The 21,524-nt window shown below is 43.8% G+C and overlaps 1 protein-coding gene across 1 annotated transcript in view; it reads right to left on the minus strand.

Moving 5' to 3' along the window:
- Positions 1–461: 461 nt before the first annotated feature.
- Positions 462–21,524, minus strand: part of IFT43 (intraflagellar transport 43) — a 120,974-nt gene continuing 99,911 nt past the window's right edge. Inside the window, exons 6-9 of the mRNA XM_043986802.1 lie at positions 3,595–3,667; positions 3,241–3,316; positions 2,319–2,381; positions 462–796 (exon numbers count right to left, since the gene is read on the minus strand). Coding sequence (XP_043842737.1) covers positions 677–796; positions 2,319–2,381; positions 3,241–3,316; positions 3,595–3,667 — 332 coding nt within the window. The 3' untranslated portion in view covers positions 462–676. The remainder of the gene's footprint in view (positions 797–2,318; positions 2,382–3,240; positions 3,317–3,594; positions 3,668–21,524) is intronic.

Here is a 21,524-nt window from a genome sequence, read left to right on the forward strand (position 1 = left end):
CAATGGGGGTTAAGTGACTTGCCCAGGGTCACACAGCTAGTAAGTGTCAAGTATCTGAGTTCAGATTTGAACTCAGGTCCTCCTGAATCCAGGGTCAGTGCTTTATCCACTGTGCCACCTAGTTGCGCCCCCACCTTATTCTTAACCCTAGTAAATTGTCACTTATGGTCACACAAAGACCGTGCAAACCTCTGATCAGATCTAGTGCCCTGGGGAATTCTTTAAAACACAGGGCTCTGTGCACAGTAAGTGGCTAATACATGTTTGTTGGATTGAATTGTCCAGTTTGATCTGTCATTCTACCTTCTTAAAACCCAAATTATGCTTCTTCACCTTCTCCCCAATGTAGCTAATTCCTATCAGGCTACACTCTAAGACCTCTGTCCCTCAACCTTGAAGCAGCTCATGGAGGGCCCGGGTATTCTTGCTAAGAAGATGGTTAGAGAAAAATGGGAGAGATGCTCACTGGACAGTGAAGCGATTTATTGCATTTGAAATGATCCAGTATTTTCTGCAGAGAACACATGGATCTTCGTATTACAAAATATTCGATATAAAAATCCAGGCTCCCGCCAGCATCTGACTCTTTTTAGTTTCAGGCTTAGAGCCTTTTGTCCAATACAAAACAGTGATTATTATGTACAGGGGTGAAATAGGCTCCAGTCCGAGCGAGAGTTCAGGCGTGTTTCGGCTGCCCAACATTGTCTTCTTTCTCTGACTGCCCAAGATCCCACTCGGTGAGAAGCTCTGAAGATACTTCAGTGTAGAGGTGATCCCAGTCCCAGCTGACGTCATCCTGCCAAGAGAGGCAACAGCGCATCAGAGAAGAGCCTCTCCAGCTTCTGTCACAACCGGTCTCTCATGCCTGCATGAGGCCAAACTGGTATCAAGCCTGAGCCTGTGTGCATCTAACCAGTGATCAGGGCACAGAGAGGGAGCGAGGGGGGCACTTGGACAAGCAATACCATTTTTAGTCCCTCGTGTCAGGTAAGTGGCTTTATAGGGTTCAGGCCTCTTAACATAGGTAAAATTTAGAGCTGGATATGGATGAGTTAGTTCCTAAGGATCCCTGCCCAGCCCCTTACAAAGTTCTTCCACCATCATTGGCAGCACAAGTTCCCAACTATTTATGTCCTGGGCCCTGAATAAGCTTGCCTCCCCTTAGCACTCAGGAGAAAATATACAATATTGGGGCAGCTAGTTGGCGCAGTGGATAGAGCACCAGACCTGGAGTCAGGAGGACCTGAGTTCAAATCTGGCCTCAGACACTTGGCACTTACTAGCTGTGTGGCCTTGGGCAACTCACTTAACCAGAATTGCCTCACCAAAAAAAAAGTGTAAAAAAAAAAAAGAAAATATACAATATTGCTAGGCTTCCTGGTATGGAGAATTTTAGCAAAATAAAATAAGAGCACTCAAGGGCTATAAACTAAGAAATATCAGTTGGAAGGTGTGCTAAATGCCACAAGGCTTAAAAAAATTGGGCCAACGTTTTCTATCTGAATTCCAAGAAATTCCAACTGACTCTCAGTCTCCACCTCCTTCCTATCCCTCTCCCTTTTTTCTTTTTTTTTTTAGTGAGGCAATTGGGGTTAAGTGACTTGCCCACGGTCATACAGCTAGTAAGTGTTAAGTGTCTGAGGCCAGATTTGAACTCAGGTACTCCTGACTCCAGGGCCAGTGCTCTATCCACTGTGCCACCTAGCTGCCTCTCCCTTTTTTCAAACCCTGTTTTCTCCAAGAAGGCTCCTGTTCACTACAACAGAGAGCCAAGCAAGATGTATGACTGAAAGTTCATCCTTTCAGCCCATCCTTAAATCCCAGCCCAAGAAGCATAGATTCAGGGGTTACAGAGTATTTTAAAGAGGCAGGCATGGGGGCAGCTAGGTGGCGAAATGGATAGAGCACTGGCCCTGGAGTCAGGAAGACCTGAGTTCAAATCTGGTCTCAGACACTTGACACATACTAGCTGTGTGACCCTGGGCAAGTCACTTAACCCCAATTGCTTCGCAAAAAGAGAGAGAGAGAGAGAGAGAGAGAGAGAGAGAGAGAGAGAGAGAGAGAGAGAGGCATGGGACTCTTGAAATCTGACCAAACACTTAATATAAATACTTTTTGGATGGACTGATTATCAGTTTGTTAGATGATTTGGAGTTAAACTGATAATAACTTCTCTGTGTCTCCATAAAGGAGCATATTGGGCACTTAGGAATGTCACAGAGTGTTTCAAGGACAGCTGAGTATAAATGCCTGAGTGTCCTAAGCTGCTCAGGAAGAAGGCCTTCTATCAGCTTCTGGTGCTACCATTATGTCTATACCTCTCGAACTTCATGCTCTGGAGCAAGGACTTTGGTGAGGAGTTTCAGATCGATCTCTCCATCCTGTGAATAGGAAAAAAAAAAAAAAGGTTCATCCCAGCTGGCTTATTTGCATTATTCCAACTGACCTTCTTGCAAGATGGCAAGAGTCAGGCTATGTTTGATTCCGCCTTAAATAGAAAACTCCAGGGACAGTTAGGTGGCACAGTGGATAAAGCACCAGCCCTGAATTCAGGAGGACCTGAGTTCAAATCTGGCCTCAGATACTTGACACTTACTAGCTGTGTGACCCTGGGCAAGTCACTTAACCCTCATTGCCCTGCCCCCTTCCAAAAAAAAAAAAAAACCCTCAATGGTATGAAATAGTGCATTCCCCAATCCAGTGTTACAAAAATCTCCCAACGGAAAGGTAGAGCTATGGGCTGATTCTACGGCCTGTGCAGTGGAGGAAGCACCACACCAGTGCAGGCTCTTTTTGGTATGCATTGCTTGCACACCATTGCTAGGGGAGAGTTGGCACAGAATCCCAGATTGGAGCTAGGAGGCATTAACATCATGAGGACAGAATAGGCGCTGTATCTGCCAAGACTGAATGGAAAGAGCACAGTTGCATTTGGAAATCTGGAAATATGTGAGGACCAAGGAACTTAGACCCATAGAACAATGTGAGATCTTTCAGTGGCCCAAGAGGACAGAGTTAGTGTCATGGGAACTTGCGACTCAGGACATAGGAAGGCAGCGGGGGTGGAAAAGAAATGCCTGTGCTACTTGGCCATTCGGGAGCAGAGATATTCATCTTGAGGTGTGTTTTGCTTGTTTTGTCAAGTAAAATCACACGTGGGAAGCTCGATGTAGATATTAGCTGTGATTGTGGGTATTATTATCAGTACTAGTACTTATTTACAGAAGCCACTCTACTCACTAGTGTCTGGAAGGCAGCGTACTTCATCAGGTCATTGTCTAAGTCACGATAAGTCATCACCCGATTTACTTGGATGCTGCAGAAGAAGGATGTAGAAATATCAGGACCAGCCCATGGAAGCCTACCGCCGTGCCAAACAGCCAGCCAGTAGTACTCTCATGACACTGAGGGAGCACACTCAGGCATGACAAAATGAAAACCTGAGGGGTGAATCCCAGCTCTGGCAATGTTGGCAACCAATGTTCTCTCAAGGAGCCAAGCTCTCCTGCAAATGGCAGATGTTTGGAGAAAACAAAGGACAATTCAGCTGGTTCCCTTCTACTCCTGCCTAGGTTTCAACCTCATTTCTCTTACCTGGGAGGGGCAGCCACTTGCAGAACAAAGTCTTCTTCCTGAACCTCTTCTAGGTCTGGGATCACTGGAATATCTGCAGCATGAGACAAATAAAAGAACATGAGGGACGTGAAAAGAATTCCAGGGATGCTTTCCCTTTCCTGCTCATAAGGGCTCCCACTGGGATTACAGACCCATGGGGGACATCACGCCATTCCTCACATGAGTCATAACAATCTAGGATTGATGAAACTATCAAACATATCAGCATTTTACCATGGCTTGCTTAGAGCCCCTCGTATGACACCTGACACAAAGCCATTAACACCAATATTCTCCTATTGATACTATCTACTTGTTGACTCTGGAATACCACAATCTTCAGAGAATCAGAGCTGTGAGAGCCCCAGAGGTTAATGGAGAGAGACGATGTGTTGCCAATAACAATCTAAGCACAGGAAGTGTCACAGAAGAAAGAGGCAGGTGGAACTGCCTGGGCACTACTTGGTGTCCATGCATAACCGAAGATATCTGGGCTTGGGTACATTCTCTACAGAAGAACACAGCAGATAGAGCACTAGACTTGGAGTTAGGAAGCTCTGACGTCAAATCTGGCCTCAGCCACTTCTTAGCAAGTCACTTACCTCCTCTCAACCTCAGTTTTCTTATCTGAAAAATAGGGATAGCAATAGCACCAATCTCCCAAGTAGTGGTAAGGCTCAAATGAGGCTTTCCATATGGAAAAGCATTTTGCAAACATTAAAGTGCTATAGAAATGCTACCAATTGTTATTCTATGAAGAAGGTATGGAAGGGTGCATTCTGCAGCCGAGGGGGGAGAGGTCACAGATTCGTAGAAGTATCAGAATATTGCTTACTGCCCCATGTCTAGCTAGAGCACCCTAATGCTCCAAGAGGTGTCTCTTCTTCCTCAGATCAAGGATTCTGAATGCTCGAGTTTTCTCTATTCACAAAAGCAAGACAGACAGACAGAGACAGAGAAATCGGGAAACAGAGAGAGACTGAGAGGGGGAAAGTCAGACAGAGATAAGAAACAAAGAGATAAACAGAAATAGAGACAGACCGAGGCAGAGAGACAGACTGACAGAGTGACAGAGACAGAAGATGAACAGAGAAAGATGGACAGAGACTAAGTGCAAGAGAAAGAGACAGAGGCAGATAGATCAATAAAGAGACAGAGACAGACAGATGGACAGAGATAGTGAGAGATAGACAGGCAAATAGACAGAGAGCCAGAGACAGAAAGAGGGAGGGAGGGAGAGAAAATGGCCACTGGGGTGGGGGTTCAACTGCACCCAGGTCATATTGTAGACAATGAAACAGAAATAACCAGAGAAGAGATTAGTTGAGCTGGTCAAGCAGGGACCATTCCTCTTAGGTGTATAGGCTGAATTCAGTTGTGGGTTTCTTTTTTTTTTTGTTTTGTTTTTAGTGAGGCAATTGGGGTTAAGTGACTTGCCCAGGGTCACACAGCTAGTAAGTGTCAAGTGTCTGAGGTCAGATTTGAACTCAAGTCCTCCTGAATCCAGGGCTGGTGTTCTACCCACTGCACCACCTAGCTGCCCCTCAGTTTTATTTTTAAAAGAAGAATGCAATCATTCCAGGAGCAGCTAGGAAGACTCCTGCCACTTTCAGACTATTCATTATTTAGACTTTGAGATTGCTCTAGTCAAGCTAAGCTGGAATATATAAATGTCAGCTCCAAACCTGGTGTCTATTACTACTCCCAACTGTGGAAGAGAGAGACACTGAGACTGGCAGTCAGAGAGAGACAGAGATAGAGAGGACAGAAAGGGATGGGAGGGGATAGGAAGAAGGGAGAAGAGGAGAGGAGAGGAGAGGAGAGGAGAGGAGAGGAGAGGAGAGGAGAGGAGAGGAGAGGAGAGGAGAGGAGAGGAGAGGAGAGGAGAGGAGAGGAGAGGAGAGGGAAGGGAGGGAAGAGACAGAGACAGAGAGAGGAGAGAGAGAGAAAGGAGAATTTTTAAAAATGGAAAAGGAGGTGGATAAGATAAAAAAATAAAGGACTAGTAGAGAACATTAAAAAGGTGACAAAAGGGGCAGCTAGGTGGCGCAGTAGATAGAGCATGGGCCCTGGAGTCAGGAGTACCTGAGTTCAAATCTGACCTCAGACACTTAACACTTGCTAGCTGTGTGACCCTGGGTAAGTCACTTAACCCCAATTGCTTCACTTAAAAAGAAAAAGTGACAAATGCCATACCAGCTACTAAACTATGGCTATAATGACCTGCATGTAGGGGGAGCACATTTATTTTTCAATGGTCATGCAGTGTCCTTTATCTGAGAATGAGGAGTAGCTTTTAAAATTCTATCGCTTGTGCAAAGAATAAAGTGCTTTTAAAAAAACAAACTGATTTGCTGTGTATGCAACATAAGCATCCAGAGCTGGGTGCAAATTCTGCTCATGTGGCTCTCCAGCAGCCCCAGTAGACTCCTGGGGCAGCCTGGGCCCCAGGCCCAACGCGGCCATCTTGCTCCAGCCCCACAGTATTGTAATGAAGAGGCTGGCTGCTCTGCACTCGATAGGTTACATGTCATTTTTGGAAGGAGCCAGTGAGCTGCTGTCTAGTTCTCCCTGACTGTATTGCTGCAGCCTGAGATGAATATTCAGGAGATGGAAAGTCAGCTCTACCTGCTGGGTCTGGGGCTCAGGACAGGGTTTTCCGAAATTCCATTCTCCCTCTACAACTCTTCAGTTTTAGGGTCCGATCTGTCAACCCTGCCCAGCTTCTCAGAGCTCTAAGGAACAGAACTTCCGCCCAATGTCCACTCTGCCCCTCTGCAGGCGCCCGCCTTCTTGTCTGTCCTCCCCTTCCAAATGTGCACACAGCGCAGTGCTGGCCCATCTGTGACAGATCAGAGGTCGGCTCAGGCCTCGGCGAAGGGGCCACTCGCAGCTACACTGGTGGGCTGGCCACACAGTGGGATTTCTCTCTAATTGGCTGCCTGGCGCCCAGCAGAACCCAGCAAACTGCCTGACTGGGACAGAGCCTGCAATGACAGCAAGGCCGAGACAAGCTGGAGCGTTCCGGTACGGTGACAGCTTGAGCCATCTCAGCAGAGTGAGGCCAGCCAACTCCCCAGCTCCCGCCCGAACAGGTGGCCATGAAGCCATTTTCAGACTCAGGCAAACTTCAAAGAACCTAAAAAAATAGGCAAGTTCTGGTTCACAAGTCACAAAATACATGTGCGCAAAGGAAGAGGTACTTAGAGCTCCCCTACTGCCCCGCCCTCCACAACAACAACAACACACAGAAACACAACAACACACACACACACACACACACACATGTAATGACCACACAGAAGGATCCAGAGAAGGAAGCTACATATAAAGAATGTCTGGGACTGTCATACAATCATCTATGCTAAATGATCTGACCCTACGCCTCTAGAAACTGACCTGGAAGTCTAGGGTTGCTAATGTTATTTGAGACCCAGAGGGTATTTTTTTTTAGCATTTAAAAATTCAAACAAAAAAGAAATTTTTGACAGGGGTTACATAAGATTCTTGGTTGGTGTTTAGTCATTTTCAGTCCTGTCTGACGTTTTGTGACCCTATTTGGGATTTTCTTAGCAACTGTACCGGAGTGATTTGGCATTTCCTTTTCCAGCTCATTTTAGAAGATGAGGAAACTGAGACAAACAGGATGAAGTGACTTGCTCATAGTCACACAGTTAGGAAGTATTTTATTCTTTACTAAGGTCCTACTCAAAAGCTTCCCTCACCTCGGTGTTGCAGAAGCCCCCAGCTTCCTTAAAAGCTTTGCCAACCGGAGCAGCTAGGTGGTGCAGTGGATAGAGCACCGGCCTTGGAGTCAGGAGGACCTGAGTTCAAATCCGGCCTCAGACACTTAACACTTACTAGCTGTGTGACCCTGGGCAAGTCACTTAACCCCAATTGCCTCACTAAAAAAAAAAAAGAAGAAAGAAAGAAAAAAAAAAAGCTTTGCCAACTAATCACAAGCCCTGGCAAGGCCTCACCCTGCCACAAAGTCTTTATGTACAGGCCCATGCTGTATGCGTATGGTGGAAGAACCAACCTAGTTAAGCTTAAGAAGAGAGAGTGCTGACCCTGGAGTCAGGAACATGTAAGTTCAAATTCAGTCTTAGACCCTCTTACTGTGTAACCTTAGGCAAGTCGCTGTCTGCCTCAGTTTCCTCATTTATAAAAAGGATATAGTAATAGAAAAGCACCTACCTCCCAGGGTTATTGTAAGAACTAAATGAGATCATATTTGTAAAATGCTTTGCAAACTTTAAAGTGCTCATTAAATGTTGGTCATTACTATTATTGTTACTAGAAAGCCACATTATTAGGCTGGCCACAAGGTGATGGATTTTTTCAGGATAGCAACTGTCAAGAGAGCCTCTCTGGGGCAGCTAGGTGGTACAGTGGATAAAGCACTGGCCCTGGATTCAGAAGGTCCTGAGTTCAAATCTGGCCTCAGACACTTGACATTTACTAGCTGTGTGACAACTCTGGGCAAGTCACTTAACCCCAAATGCCACACACACACACACACACACACACACACACACACACACACACACAAAGTGAACGTCAAGAGAGCCTCTCTCGAGTCAGTGGAAGGGCCGGACAAAGCCTTGATGTTCTGAAGTGTGTAAGATACAGTCTATGACTTGGTTCCAATACCAATGAAAGCCTACCTATCCATGGCTCACATTCATGTTGGAAAGTAGAACAAGCCATCTTCTGCAATTAACTTTAAAAGCATGCTTCCCTTTCCCGCCACTGCTAATCAAATGTTAAACCTCTTGATTAAACAGGATCTTGATCTTGGTCAGTGACTGGGCAAAGACAGCAACTGTTATTTATTTAGCAAATCGACTCCTCTATCAGCTGGACAATTCTCTCTTAGAAACATAGACTTGCCACTTATACAGCCTCATGAAGAGGCAGCATGTTATAGTGAATGGAGGATATGCTCTGAAATCAATAAGGCCTGGGTTCAAGTCTTATCTCTGAAGTGGGGGGGAAGCAGAAGGGAAGAAGTGTTTATTTTAGTATTTACCATGTGCCAAGCATTTGGCTAAAGGCTCTACAACATTATCTCGTTTGATCCTGACAATAAACCCATGAGATAGGTACTATTATTATCCCCATTTTACAGATCAGGAAACAGGCAAACAGAGGCTCAAACAGAGGGTGACACAGCTAGTAAGTGTCTAAGTCCAGATTAGAACTCTGGTCTTCTTCTTTTTTTTTTTTTTAGTGAGGCAATTGGGGTTAAGTGACTTGCCCAGGGTCACACAGCTAGTAAGTGTTAAGTGTCTGAGGCCAGATTTGAACTCTGGTACTCCTAACTCCAGGGTCGGTGCTCTATCCACTGTGCCACCTAGCTGCCTCTCCCTTTTTTCAAACCCTGTTTTCTCCAAGAAGGCTCCTGTTCACTACAACAGAGAGCCAAGCAAGATGTATGACTGAAAGTTCATCCTTTCAGCCCATCCTTAAAGCCCAGCCCAAGAAGCATAGATTCAGAGGTTACAGAGTATTTTAAAGAGGCAGGCATGGGGGCAGCTAGGTGGCGAAATGGATAGAGCACTGGCCCTGGAGTCAGGAAGACCTGAGTTCAAATCCGGTCTCAGACACTTGACACATACTAGCTGTGTGACCCTGGGCAAGTCACTTAACCCCAATTGCTTCGCAAAAAAGAGAGAGAGAGAGAGAGAGAGAGAGAGAGAGAGAGAGAGAGAGAGAGAGAGAGAGAGAGAGAGAGGCATGGGACTCTTTCCTCATCTGGGAGTTCCCTCTGCCATTTAAATTGCAGGTTCCATCCCTATCCCTAATGAACATCCCTCAGTACCTAGAGTGCCCTCTATTAGTCAGGGGTCCCTAAAGACCTCTACCTATTTTTTTGGGTGACCAGGCCAATTGAGAAAGAATGACAAAGTGTGCAGACCATAGGGATTCCTGGAGACACCAGTCTTTGGGTCCTTGGGGGGGTGTGTGAGGGGGTGTTTCAGCAGTTGAGGAGCTTCCCTTACTATATCTTATTAAACTTGGACCCAGAGAGCAGAAGGCGCCCAGGTGATCTCAATAGCCACAGAGGGATGTACCTTAAATATAAAGACAATTAACAAAGAAAGCCCCTTGGTTGCAATTAGACAAAATGATTCCCAATTCTTTGAGCTAAATTGCCATTTTCCTTTTGCGAAGGTGGCTTTTCTTTCTCATTTTCTTTGTTCTTTGTGGCTCCCAGGCTCCATTCCTCCCCCCCACCCTCCTCCTGTGGTCACAGATTGCTATGCCATAAGCATAGAATTCAGATTAATGACTTGATAATGATGGATTTACATAGAGAGCATTCTTCACTCAGGAAGATTCCCAGTCTATGGAGTAGAGGCACTGTCGGGAAAGCAGCCTGTACCGCAACACAGCCACCTCTGGAGGGGAGGAAGCTCCATTTCCTTTCATTCCCTTGTTCTCTAGTCACTTCACATGTGAGGTCAGAAGAGGAAGAGGAATCCAGTCTGTGACTGAACTGCTTTGGGGGAGGAGAGTATGACCATTACCATCACCGAAAACTGGCCAGAATTCTGACATTTGTATTTCATGTCACCTCTTACGACACTGTCCAAACATTGTCATTCTCCTTGTCCAAATCTTCTTCTTCTCCTTCTTCTTCTCCTTCTCCTCCTCCTCCTCCTCCTTCTTCTCCTTCTTCTCCTCCTCCTCCTCCCTTTTTTTTTTTTGCAAGGCAATGAGGGTTAGGTGACTTGTCCAGGGTCACACAGCTAGTAAGTGTTGTGTCCAAGGTCAGATTTGAACTCAGGTCCTCCTGAATCCAGGGCTGGTGCTTTATTCACTGCGCCACCTACCTGCCCCATGATACTAGTGCTTCTTAAACACAGATATTCATTCTTCATTCTTCTCAACTTACTTATTGCCTCGGCTGCTAACACAGGCTCTCCTTCCCATATTTTGCTGGCATGTCTGCAGCATACACAGCCAGCAGGGGGTAGTAAAATCATTCTCAGAAGGTAAATGCAGAAAACTACCCATTGACCAAAATTTCATGAGAACCTACTATGTGCAAGGTTCTATTATGGCTTTCCAAGTACATAAGACACAGTCCCTGACCTTGAGAAACTTACAGTCTACTTGAGAGGATGTGATATATGCATATAAAAAGCTAACGATATTACAAAAACGTGGAATTCTTCAAGCATTTGCATGCTGTTTTCATGCAGAGGTCATTTTAATATTCTCAGCATCATTCCAATTTCAGTGTATAGGTACCTGTCCCCAAACAGTTCTTAAGTAGGATTCTTTATAAGAGAGAAGCAAAAGCTCTCCACGGATACTTTCTGGGGCTCTACTATCAGAATTACCCTGCCTTTAATTGATTGTGCTAGATAACTTGTTTCTCAAGACCTCGTATGAGAGGCTAGCTTTATCATTGCCATTCCATGTCTGGGAAAATAAGGTGCCAGGTTGTCGTGGCAAAGGCTCAGAGCTGGCATTCAAATCTGGACCCCTGAACCCCTTTCCTTTAGGGCTCCCTCCTCTGAACACAGAGCCTATGCAGAGTAATGTACTGCCCTACCAGAGATGACATTTAGGTTGCCGAGAAGAAAGTTCTCCAGGGGGTACCTAGACCAATGCATGAGTCAGGAATGCTCTATGTTATCCTTGCACCATTTGAGCACAAGTTTCTCCCAGGCATCCTCTCTGTAAGAGGGATGCTTTGCAATAACTGATAGGAATAGGACTACACTTGTGATCCCACTAACACAGGGAACTCCTGCTGCCAATGCTGGTCAGGATCTTCTCTGCAGCTTCAAGAGGGTTGTCCAGAGCAGAGATGTCAATCACAGGCCAATCCTGCCCAGCTGCACGTAACTGGGAAACACTGAACAAAATGAATGAAAGTGTGATAGAGCATAGACCACATTTAAGTTGCCCTATTTCTATCTGAGCTGGACAGCCCTGGCCTTGAGCACTGAGAAGTTAACAGATTTGCTTAAGGTCACACAGTCAACGTGTATCAGGGGCAACACTTGAACCCAGGTCTTGTTGACTCAGAGGCCAACTTTCCATCCGCTACACCGTGTTCCTACTTCTCAGGATCTAAAAGGAAGTTAAAATATTAGCCTTACCAAATAAGTAGCAGTTGAGACGCCTGGTTGGATGCTCCCTTCTTGGGAATGTTCTGTTAATGACAGCTAGCATTTATATAGCGGTTGATGGTTTTCAACTAGGGGCAGGATGGGGAGAGAATAAGCATTTCTATGAGCCCCACTCTATGCCAGGGGCTGTCTTCACAACCTCATGGGGGGGGTAGGTGCCAGCCATTATTATACTCGTTTTACAATTGAGAAAACTGAGACAAATAGAGGTCAAGTGACTTGCCCAGGGTCACGAGGCTGGTGAGTGTCTGAGGCCAGGCCTGAACTGACTCTAGCTACTGAGCCACCTAGATGCCTTCTAAAAAAATCATTTGATTTCATCCATATAACAGCCTTGTTGGGTAGGTGCTATCATTAACCCCACTTTACAGATGAAGAAACTGAGGCCGACAACCATTAAATCGCTTGCCGAGAGTTAGGCGTTTAGTGGGTATCTAAGGCTATATTTGAACTCAGGTCTCCTGACTCCAGTGCTCTATTCACTGTACAGCCTAGAAGGGATTCCTGTGCAGATCAGACTAGATGACCCCTAAAGTCCCTTCCAGGTCTAAATCTATAATCCTGGCACCTCTGAGGGCCAATTCCTATGCTGGGACTCTAATCCTCTCATACCTGGGCCTGTGTTTGAGCTCTATTGAGTCTTACTTACCTTTTTCTCCTCTTGTATCTCTGATCTGCCTTGCACGGTTTTGAAATAATTAGTACAGAATTATGTACTTCAAAGGTGCAATGTGCATGGCTAAAATAATTGCTAAGAGCCAAATTTAAAGAACTGAATCTTCGAGTGGCCGAGTTTATCAAGAAAGGTATCCCATGAATATTAAGAAGCGTTACCTTGCTTTCCTTCTGACACAGTGTGACACGGGTCTGCATGTCATGCCAATTAAATGCCCAAGAGAAGATGATGGTGGGTCTTAGATAAGTAGAAGTATTAAAATACTAGATCACCACTGTAAATAATTAAATTGGGTTTTCAAAGATCTGAAAAACTGGCAATCACATTCATCTACATATTTATCATTACATTATGTTATATTTATATTACATTATTATTACATTAAAGCACTACTCTGCAAAGTTCCAGAAAAGAGTCATTCCAGCTTGTGAAAATGGATTATTTTTTTAAAGCCCCTTACTTGGTTTGTACAAACTTTCCCTTTCAAAATAGCTTGCAATGGATGTTATGTGATGCATTTTGTAAGGCCCTGAATTAAGGACTCACTTGTCTTTATAGAAAGAGATGTCCTTGAGCCATCAGCAAGTTTCTAAAGAACACACATTGAGAATCCTATATGTTCTTTACTGTAGAGAGCAAAACTTAAGCCATTTTGCAAGAAAAAAGAGAACAAAAGCTACATTTCAGCCTGACCTCTAAGCCACAACCCAGGTAAACGTCCTTCAGGAGAGGATCTGCCTACTATACTATATTCTTCCAGGTTTGTCTCTTTTGTTGATTTATCTTGGTTAGTGATTTTTGAATGAGATTTCCTTGTAGAGTCCATCAGATACCATTCTTTGTTTGGCCCAAGAGGGTTGTTTGAGAGCTTTCCTTTTCTATAATCCCTAATACTCCCTTCATCCTGATACCTTACCCAAAGGGTAAGAATAAATCACAGCCATATGTGACCACTTAGGGATCTGTATTGGCCTTCAGTGAATTTTAGCTGAGTTTGTAGCCTCATTGAAAGTATAAGCAGAGGGGACAACCTTTCTGCTGGGATGACCTCTTTCACTTTCTTAACTAAGCTCTGACCACAAGGAAAAATCTTCCCATAGACATATGTCCTATTTGATCATATTTGATCATTCCTTACATCATTCAACTGTCTTTCTAGTAGCCTGTCCATAGTCAATATGTCAAAGGCATATTATTAAATGCCAGAAATTTTTAATAACAAAAAAATATAAGATTTGGAGATACTGCTTAAGACCACCCCAAAAAGGTTGGTACAGTTAGACACCTGACTAGCTCTGTCCACCAAGTCAATGGTGGGATGAAATTAGAAGAACCCCCGATAGCTGATAAACAAAAGGAAATAACTTCTATTATTGGAGAAGGAGAAGATAACTTCAAACCAACGATCATTATAATTTTTCTCTGCTGCTGCAAAACTTTGTTTTACTGAATGCTGTTACCTTCTGCATCACGTATGGGGAATTTTAAACAGCCAAATGGAAGAAGGTCTGATTGAAGATGAAGTTAAGTGAAAGAAATTGGTCTCATTTAGCACATGACAGGATTCATCTGTGTTCCCAAGTCCACTGAGGTAGCATCATGGGCGTTTCATATTCATGAGCTGCTGCGACACTATGTCCCCTCATTTACAAAGAGCCGTGTTCAGCAAATTCCGTCCCTGTGGACACTCCGTGCATTTCATGGTCTTGTCAGAGAGACATCAAACACTCCAGTAACCAAATACCAGAAAATGGCTTTAATTAGTGGATCTCAATCGTATAAATAATTTTTTTTTCTAAGTGGAAAAAATGGAGAATAAAAAAAAAAAGAAAGAAAGAAAAGTGGAAAACGATAGGCAACAGGCTTCAAAAACCTGAAGGAACAAGGGAAAGAGGCAGACCCTGTGGAACACACAAACAAGCTCGAGGTCTCTTGGAAGCCTGACACAGTCCCCTGTGCAATAGCTGAATCAGAGAACAAGGGGGGCAAAAACAGCTCTCCAGGCACCTGGCAGGCCCATTTTATGAAGGTGCATCCCTGGTGATTTCAATTGATTATGGTTGATTCCAGCCTGCCGGTTGCAGTTGCTGACAAAGGGAGAAAAGAGCAAGGAAGCCCCCACTGGGGCAGGGCAGGCACAACAATAGGACCTTAGAAAGCTGAGAAAAGAAAGTATAATATGGGTCATAAAATTCAGTGAGAAGGCTGCTGGGAAGGTGTGGTACATAGCCCCACTCTGGGACAGTGGTCATGGAAGATAAGAGAAATTCTAGGAGATACTGCCACAAGGAGGGTGCTAAGGAACACTGTAGGTTTCTCATCAGTGTTCCATATACTGAAATGCCAAAGAGTGTCTTTGCTAATACTGTTGCGGGCAGGGAGGGGTGGGGGAGAGAGAAGATCACAGATGGGCAGAGAAAGATCAAAATAGGTGGCTAGTTCAAGCATGAACTTCAAACTGTGACAAACTCCCTTGCCTGAAAATAGATTGGTAAAAAGGCTTCTGAGTTGGCCTGGGTTTCTAAGTTAAGTGAGTCTCTGGTTAATTCAATTTGGGATTAGTGGGATCATCTAGGCACAAAATGGGAATTTCCTGAGAAGTTAATATAGCTCAAATATTAAACTCCTGATGTTGGAGGGTAGAGATTGATCACAATGACCATATATGTACCACATCCACCCCCACCCCATTCATTCCTAGTCACATACCCAGTCACCAAAAATTCTACCAGAATCAATACTAAGGTTAGTCAAACAGGAATGATCTTCCCAAACTACTCAAAGGGTAGGGTGGTGGAAGGTCTGGTAAGGTCCAGATGGCAAGAATTTTGACTGTCAGCCTAGGACCCAGGGCCAAAGAACTGACCAATGCGACTCCTAGGAGTGACCTTTATGACATTACTGGAAGGCTAATACTTAACTTTGTTGAGGAGATTCACACCAATAATGGTTGGTAGAAATGAAAACCAACTAACGACTATAGAAAATAGTTCTACAAGAACATAAACTCTCTCAGAATTTCATTAGTAGTTAAACTTCCCCTTGTTTTAGTATATATTTTTTTTCTCTGAAGATATGCTAAGGACAAGTATGGGTAAAGAAACTGAAGAAGAGATGAGGAATGGTGTGTGTGTGTGTGTGTGTGTGTGTGTGTGTGTGTGTGTGCAGGGGGGGGATGCTGGCCAGAAGAGAAGTGATGTGGTATTAATGTAACAGAGGAAGAGCCTTCTCAGAACCTCCTGTGGAAGTATGTTAGAGACCAAGCATATCTGATTCTATTTCATCCTCTTCATGTTACATTGAAAAAAAAAAAACAAGACAAACTACATTTCTTTTATGCTAAATCCTTAGGTTTTGTATTTTTTTCCTTATATATATTTATTAAAAAAATTTGCCTTTGATCGGTGCAACCCGTGACATCCCCACATACAGAATGCTTCTGAGAAGTTCCCTCTGCACAAGGCCACTGCTGGTGACAGCCAGCCGGTTTTGATCACAGCCATCCCGAATCGGATTTTCATAAGATAGATGAGGAGTCTCACTGCTGCTCTCTCTCATATCAGATGAGAAACAGGGGGGGAGGGGGAGAACGGGTCCTGAGGGAACATCGCAACAATCAAGGGCTCCGTGCTTCTTTCTCTGTCCCTCCGCTGCTGCAATTTTCAAAGGAGTTTGCCTCGGGCAGTTTTAAATGATGGTGTCTCAATTCTGTAATCATCTTTCAAGAGCTTTTTCTTAAAGGGTCTTTTAGGTAAACCTAGTCCGTCAACTACACTTATGGGCTCAGCAATCACATTCCCAATATGAGTCCCTCTGCTTGTGTATATATAGATATGTATATGTGGGCATATATACATATACACACGCATATAGTGCACATATGTGTATTTGTAGAAAGCAAGTAAAATCCAAAGATAGAAGACACCTAACTGGCCACACTCGGTTCATCTCTTACGCAGCATAAGAAATCATGGGTAATACTGCTTATTCCCCAGTGTTTTGTCAAGTACAGGTTTTAATTTCTGAAGTGAAGGGACACTCCTTACAAACTAATCTCCATGTATGTTGCGTCTCATTGAAAAGACTTCTCTAACCAAGGGCAACTGTAAGTTACGTCCTAAACCATAGACTGAGGTGATTTAACAGACAGAGCCGACTCTAGATGCATAAATGTGCCTGTCTCTTCCCATCTAATCTAAGTGATATCTGGCTTCCAGGTACATGGAACAATACACTTGGAAAATTCAAACTAAAAGATAATGAAGTATTGACTATTAATGATGGTACTATTCACCACCAATTCCAGGTCATGGCTCCCTCTTTGGCTTCACCCATAGCCCATTCTATGTAACCCTCAAACACCACCTGTCTTTCTCCTGATTCTTTCCTTGTTGCAAAACACAGCACATCTCCACACAGTTCTTATCATTGGAAATAGGTGTCTTTACTTACAAGTCTGAACCCCAACTTCTTTCTTAGATAAATCATCAAATTCCTACGCACTATATTGTTTCCCTAGGGAGTTGGTCTCCCTACTGGAAGCTTGTCAGCATTCAGGTCCTCTCACATTCTCATCTACTCTTTGTGAAATATATGGAATCAGTCTGAGTGTTCCTCTAAATGGGCCACCATTGGATGGGATGGTAGATAGAATATGGAGACAGATACGGAATCATTCAGAACGAAGCAGGATTAGCCCTACTCTGTCCTTATTCTGTCCTCCACATTCAATTGGACCAGAACCAGAGCTGGTATAGAATAAATAACTTGATCTCTGTAATGATCTCAGAAAGATTTAACTCTTTTACTTTCATCAAGTGCTAATGTTAGGCAATTTGTAATTTATCACTTTCCTCCAAATGGACTTCGGCATGACAGAATGCTGACAGTGCTTCCCTTTTTCATGCTCCTGGAGGAAGGTTAACACAACCTGCTTCCAATTAAAGCACACACACACACACACACACACACACACACACACACACACACGCACACACACGCACACGCACGCCCCAAGCAATGATATCTTTTAGTAATGAGTGAGCACTCTCAAGACTCCAAACCAGGTTTCAATTTTCCTATTCATCTCTTCACAAGGGGGAAACGCAAGCAAATTACTCGAATGAATTAGCATGAGGGGAAAATTCCTTACAAAGAAAGTCGATTCATAGATAACTGTCACAGTCAGTGAGGTATGGATAGTAGCACAAAGGGCTTCCCATGAATGAGGAAGGTCTTCTATCCTTTTTCTCTCTGTGTCTGTCTGTCTGTCTGTCTCCCTGTCTCTGTCTGTGTCTGTCTCTGTCTGTCTGTCTGTGTCTGTCTCTCTCTCTGTCTGTCTGTGTCTGTCTCTCTGTCCCTCTCTGTCTCTCTCTGTCTCTGTCTGCCCCTCTCTCTCTCTCTCTCTCTCTCTCTCTCTCTCTCTCTCTCTCTCTCTCTCTCTCTCTGTCTTTCTCTCATCAGCTGCTACAGGTTCAATCATCACCTCTATACAATGGCTCCTGGATCTGCTAGCCTCAGTTCCTTTCCTTAACCTCAGTCCTGAGCCTCAACAATTACCTCCTGCCTCTTTCTGTTTTGTGGCATCTCCCATTCGATAAGCGTAACATAGAACTCAATATTTTCACCACCCCAAACCATCCCCTTTTCCAAATATCCCTATTTCTATGGAGGGCACTACCATCCTTCAATTTACTCAGGTTTACAACTTCAAAGTCCTTCTCAACTCTTCCTTACACTTCACCTTTCACATCCAATTTTTGTTCTTTCTTCCTCCCTTGTACATCTCTCATTTGTCCTCCCCTTTCCACGTACACAGCTATCATCCTTGTTCATGCCCTCATCACCTCCTACTTACACAGCGGTACCAGCCTCCTGATTGGTCTCCCATCCTCCAGCCCCTCTCTTCTCTGATCCATCCTCCTCACCGTCGCCAAACTGCTATTCCTAAAGCACAGTTCTAACCATACCGCCCTCTGGCTCCTGAAGCTCTAGTCATTTCTTCTTGTTTCTAGGACAGGGGTTCTTAACCATGTGTCTGTGAACTTGTTTCTTTTCTTTTCTTTTTTAACAATTTTGAGGACTATTTCAACATCATAGATTTCCTTTGTAACTTGCATTTAAAAAACATTATTCTGGGCAGCTAGGTGGCTCAGTGGATAAAGCACCAGCCCTGGATCCAGGAGGACCTGAGTTCAAATCCGGCCTCAGACACTTGACACTTACTAGCTGTGTGACCCTGGGCAAGTCACTTAACCCTCACTGCCCTGCCAAAACCAAAACAAAACAAAACAAAAAAAAACCCATTATTCTGAGAAGGTTTTGCCAGATTGACACAGACAGTCCATGGTGTAAACAAGTCAAGAGCCCTTGTGCCAGGATAAAATCCAAATGCCTCTTCTGGACTTCTAAGGCTCTTCACCACCTATATTTGAAGGCTTCAATCTACCTTTTTTTTTTGGCCTTTTCTACATTTCTTTCCTTGACTCACTCCAGGTTTCAGCCAAACCAGCCTGCTTGCTGTTCCACATAAATCACATGCCATCTCCTGATTCCGTGGCTTTGTGGAGGTTGTCCCCAAGCTTAGAACGCCTTCCTTCCTCACCTCTGGCTCATAGAATCTCTAGCTTCTTTCAAAGCTCAGCCCCAAGCCAAACATCATTCTCAACGTTTCCCTCAACTTTATGACTTTTTTATGGCTAGTATAAAAAGCCACCCTTATTCCACAACATTTATGAAACCCAAAGCACTGCATTAGGTGCTTGGGAGATACCAAGATAAATAAAGTATGATTACATCAGGTCACAGGAGCAGTGTGGAATAAATGCTGGACTTGGAATCAGGAAATAGGGTTCAGATTTTGTGTCTGATACATATCGGCTATCCTTCAACATTTGATCGCCTCCAACAACTCTCTAAGACTATAAATTATGGGTCTTTTGTGACAAACATAGGTGGAAGGAGCACCTAAAGCAACAAAATCACAGGTCCTTGATGTATGTCAGTTTTTCTCATCTAAATCTTCACAGAATAAAGTTATTCTCAATTTCCCTTTTCCTCACTGATCCTTTTCTGATGGCATACCTAGTACTTGATAGATGTCTCATAGCTTCTGTAGGGTTTGTAGGACATGTCTTCATATGGGATACCCCAACTTTTGGGTTACCTCCTTAAAAAAATTATAATCACTACCATTTACCCTTTTAAGGTTTTGTAAAGCACTTAACCTATATTAACTTATTTGATCCCTACAACAATCCTGGAAGGTAGGTACTACTATTATTCCCATTTTACAGATGAGGAAACTGAGACATGGAGAGGTTAAATGACTTTTCCAGGGTCACACAGCTAGTTAAATGGCTGAGGCCTTCCTGATTCCAAGTCCTGTTGGAGTATTCTATCCACTGTGCCACCTACCTGCTTACTAAAAATAATTCTATCACGTGAAGACTCTGGATTGCATCTTAAAGCTGCTCAACATTTGGCAAAAATGTATAGACAATGGCTGACAAACCCATTTTAGGCATCAGACCTAACCAGGTCAACATCAGAGAATAGCAAAGGCAACATCTTGTTTATTAGGGTGCATATATAATGAATCCATTTTTCTGTAGGATGTAGGTGTCAATATGGCTTTAATAGTCTATTGACAAGGAACTGAATTCAGGCTCCTAATTCACACATCCTTCTTTAGTGACTAAAATCAGCCTCTTCTTGTCCTTAGATTATATCATCCCAATGGATGGGGTTTTCATGGACATGTTCATGTTAGCAGAAGTTCTAAGATGTCATTTATAAAAAACAATGATAACTCATATTTGTACAGCACCGCATAACAACTTTGAGCAAGACTATCTAAAATCCTTAACTACTCAATACAATACAATTCGATACAACTATCGAATAAAGTCTGTCTGTGGGCTTTTTGACAGTCTCTCATGACATCCTTATGGACAAGATGGAGCGGTATGGACTGAATGATATTCCACCTTAGTGGATTTAGATTAGGTTGAACAAGATCCAAAGACTTTGGTCCCATTCTGTTAAAAAACTTTACTGATGCCTTAGGTGCTTATTACATTTATGGATTATTATTCTAATACTGACTTTTTTTAAGATGTGAAAGGTTGGAGAGAAGCTTATGTCTCTCACATAAACCCTAAAAATATATAGAGAAAGGCCCTAGAAAGACCAATGATAAAGAAAGCTAAATACAGAAATAAGCTCCTCTCCCCAGGTCATTACAGCATCTAAAATGGCCAGAAGAAAGGCGAAAGCATCAAGAAAGCTGGAAGGAGGGCAGCTAGGTGGTGCAGTAGATAGAGCACCAGCCCTGGATTCAGGAGGACCTGAGTTCAAATCTGGCCTCAGACACTTGACACTTACTAGCTGTGTGACCCTGGGCAAGTCACTTAACCCCAATTGCCTCACCAAAAACAAACAAACAAACAGAAAGAAAGAAAGCTTGCTCGACCTCAGCCAGAAGCAAAGTCAGGCCAGGGAAACAAGCCCAAATTCATACACCTAGACCTGAAACCAGCAAGTGCTCTGAAGAGAGAGGTACTAAGTCAACATGAACTCCAATAATAAGGGGTCTGTAGCCTTATCCCAGCCCCAGCCTGTCAGAACAAAAGTGGGAGACGGAGCTAGTCCCAAAGAGACACACAGGGAGCCCGGGCCCCACCAGCCCTAACTCCTCAGAGCACAATTTGTTATAGCAGTATCAGGGACGCTTGCAAAGGCCTGAGACTAATGGGATCTCCCTCTTCAGCATCCCACTGAGGGCTGTCAGGGCCATAAATAAGGGACAGAACCAACTCCTAATTGGGGATTGTGCACAAAAAGTAAAATACTGGTCTATACCAGAACCCAGAGTGGTCTGGCAGGAGACAGAAATGAGCGATTGAAGCAGGGAGTGGACCTGATACCAGCCACACCATCCACATTGGCAGGGAGAACAGCAGCCAAAGTACAAAGGAAACAGGACCTACATAATAAGGTCTACCCACCCCAAACAAGAGAAGACAGGTAAAAATATGAGAAAAAGAAAGAAATACCTAACATAATGAGGAAAAACTATGGGT

Source organism: Dromiciops gliroides, chromosome 2 (genome assembly GCF_019393635.1).
Source record: "Dromiciops gliroides isolate mDroGli1 chromosome 2, mDroGli1.pri, whole genome shotgun sequence".
Lineage (NCBI taxonomy): Eukaryota > Metazoa > Chordata > Mammalia > Microbiotheria > Microbiotheriidae > Dromiciops > Dromiciops gliroides.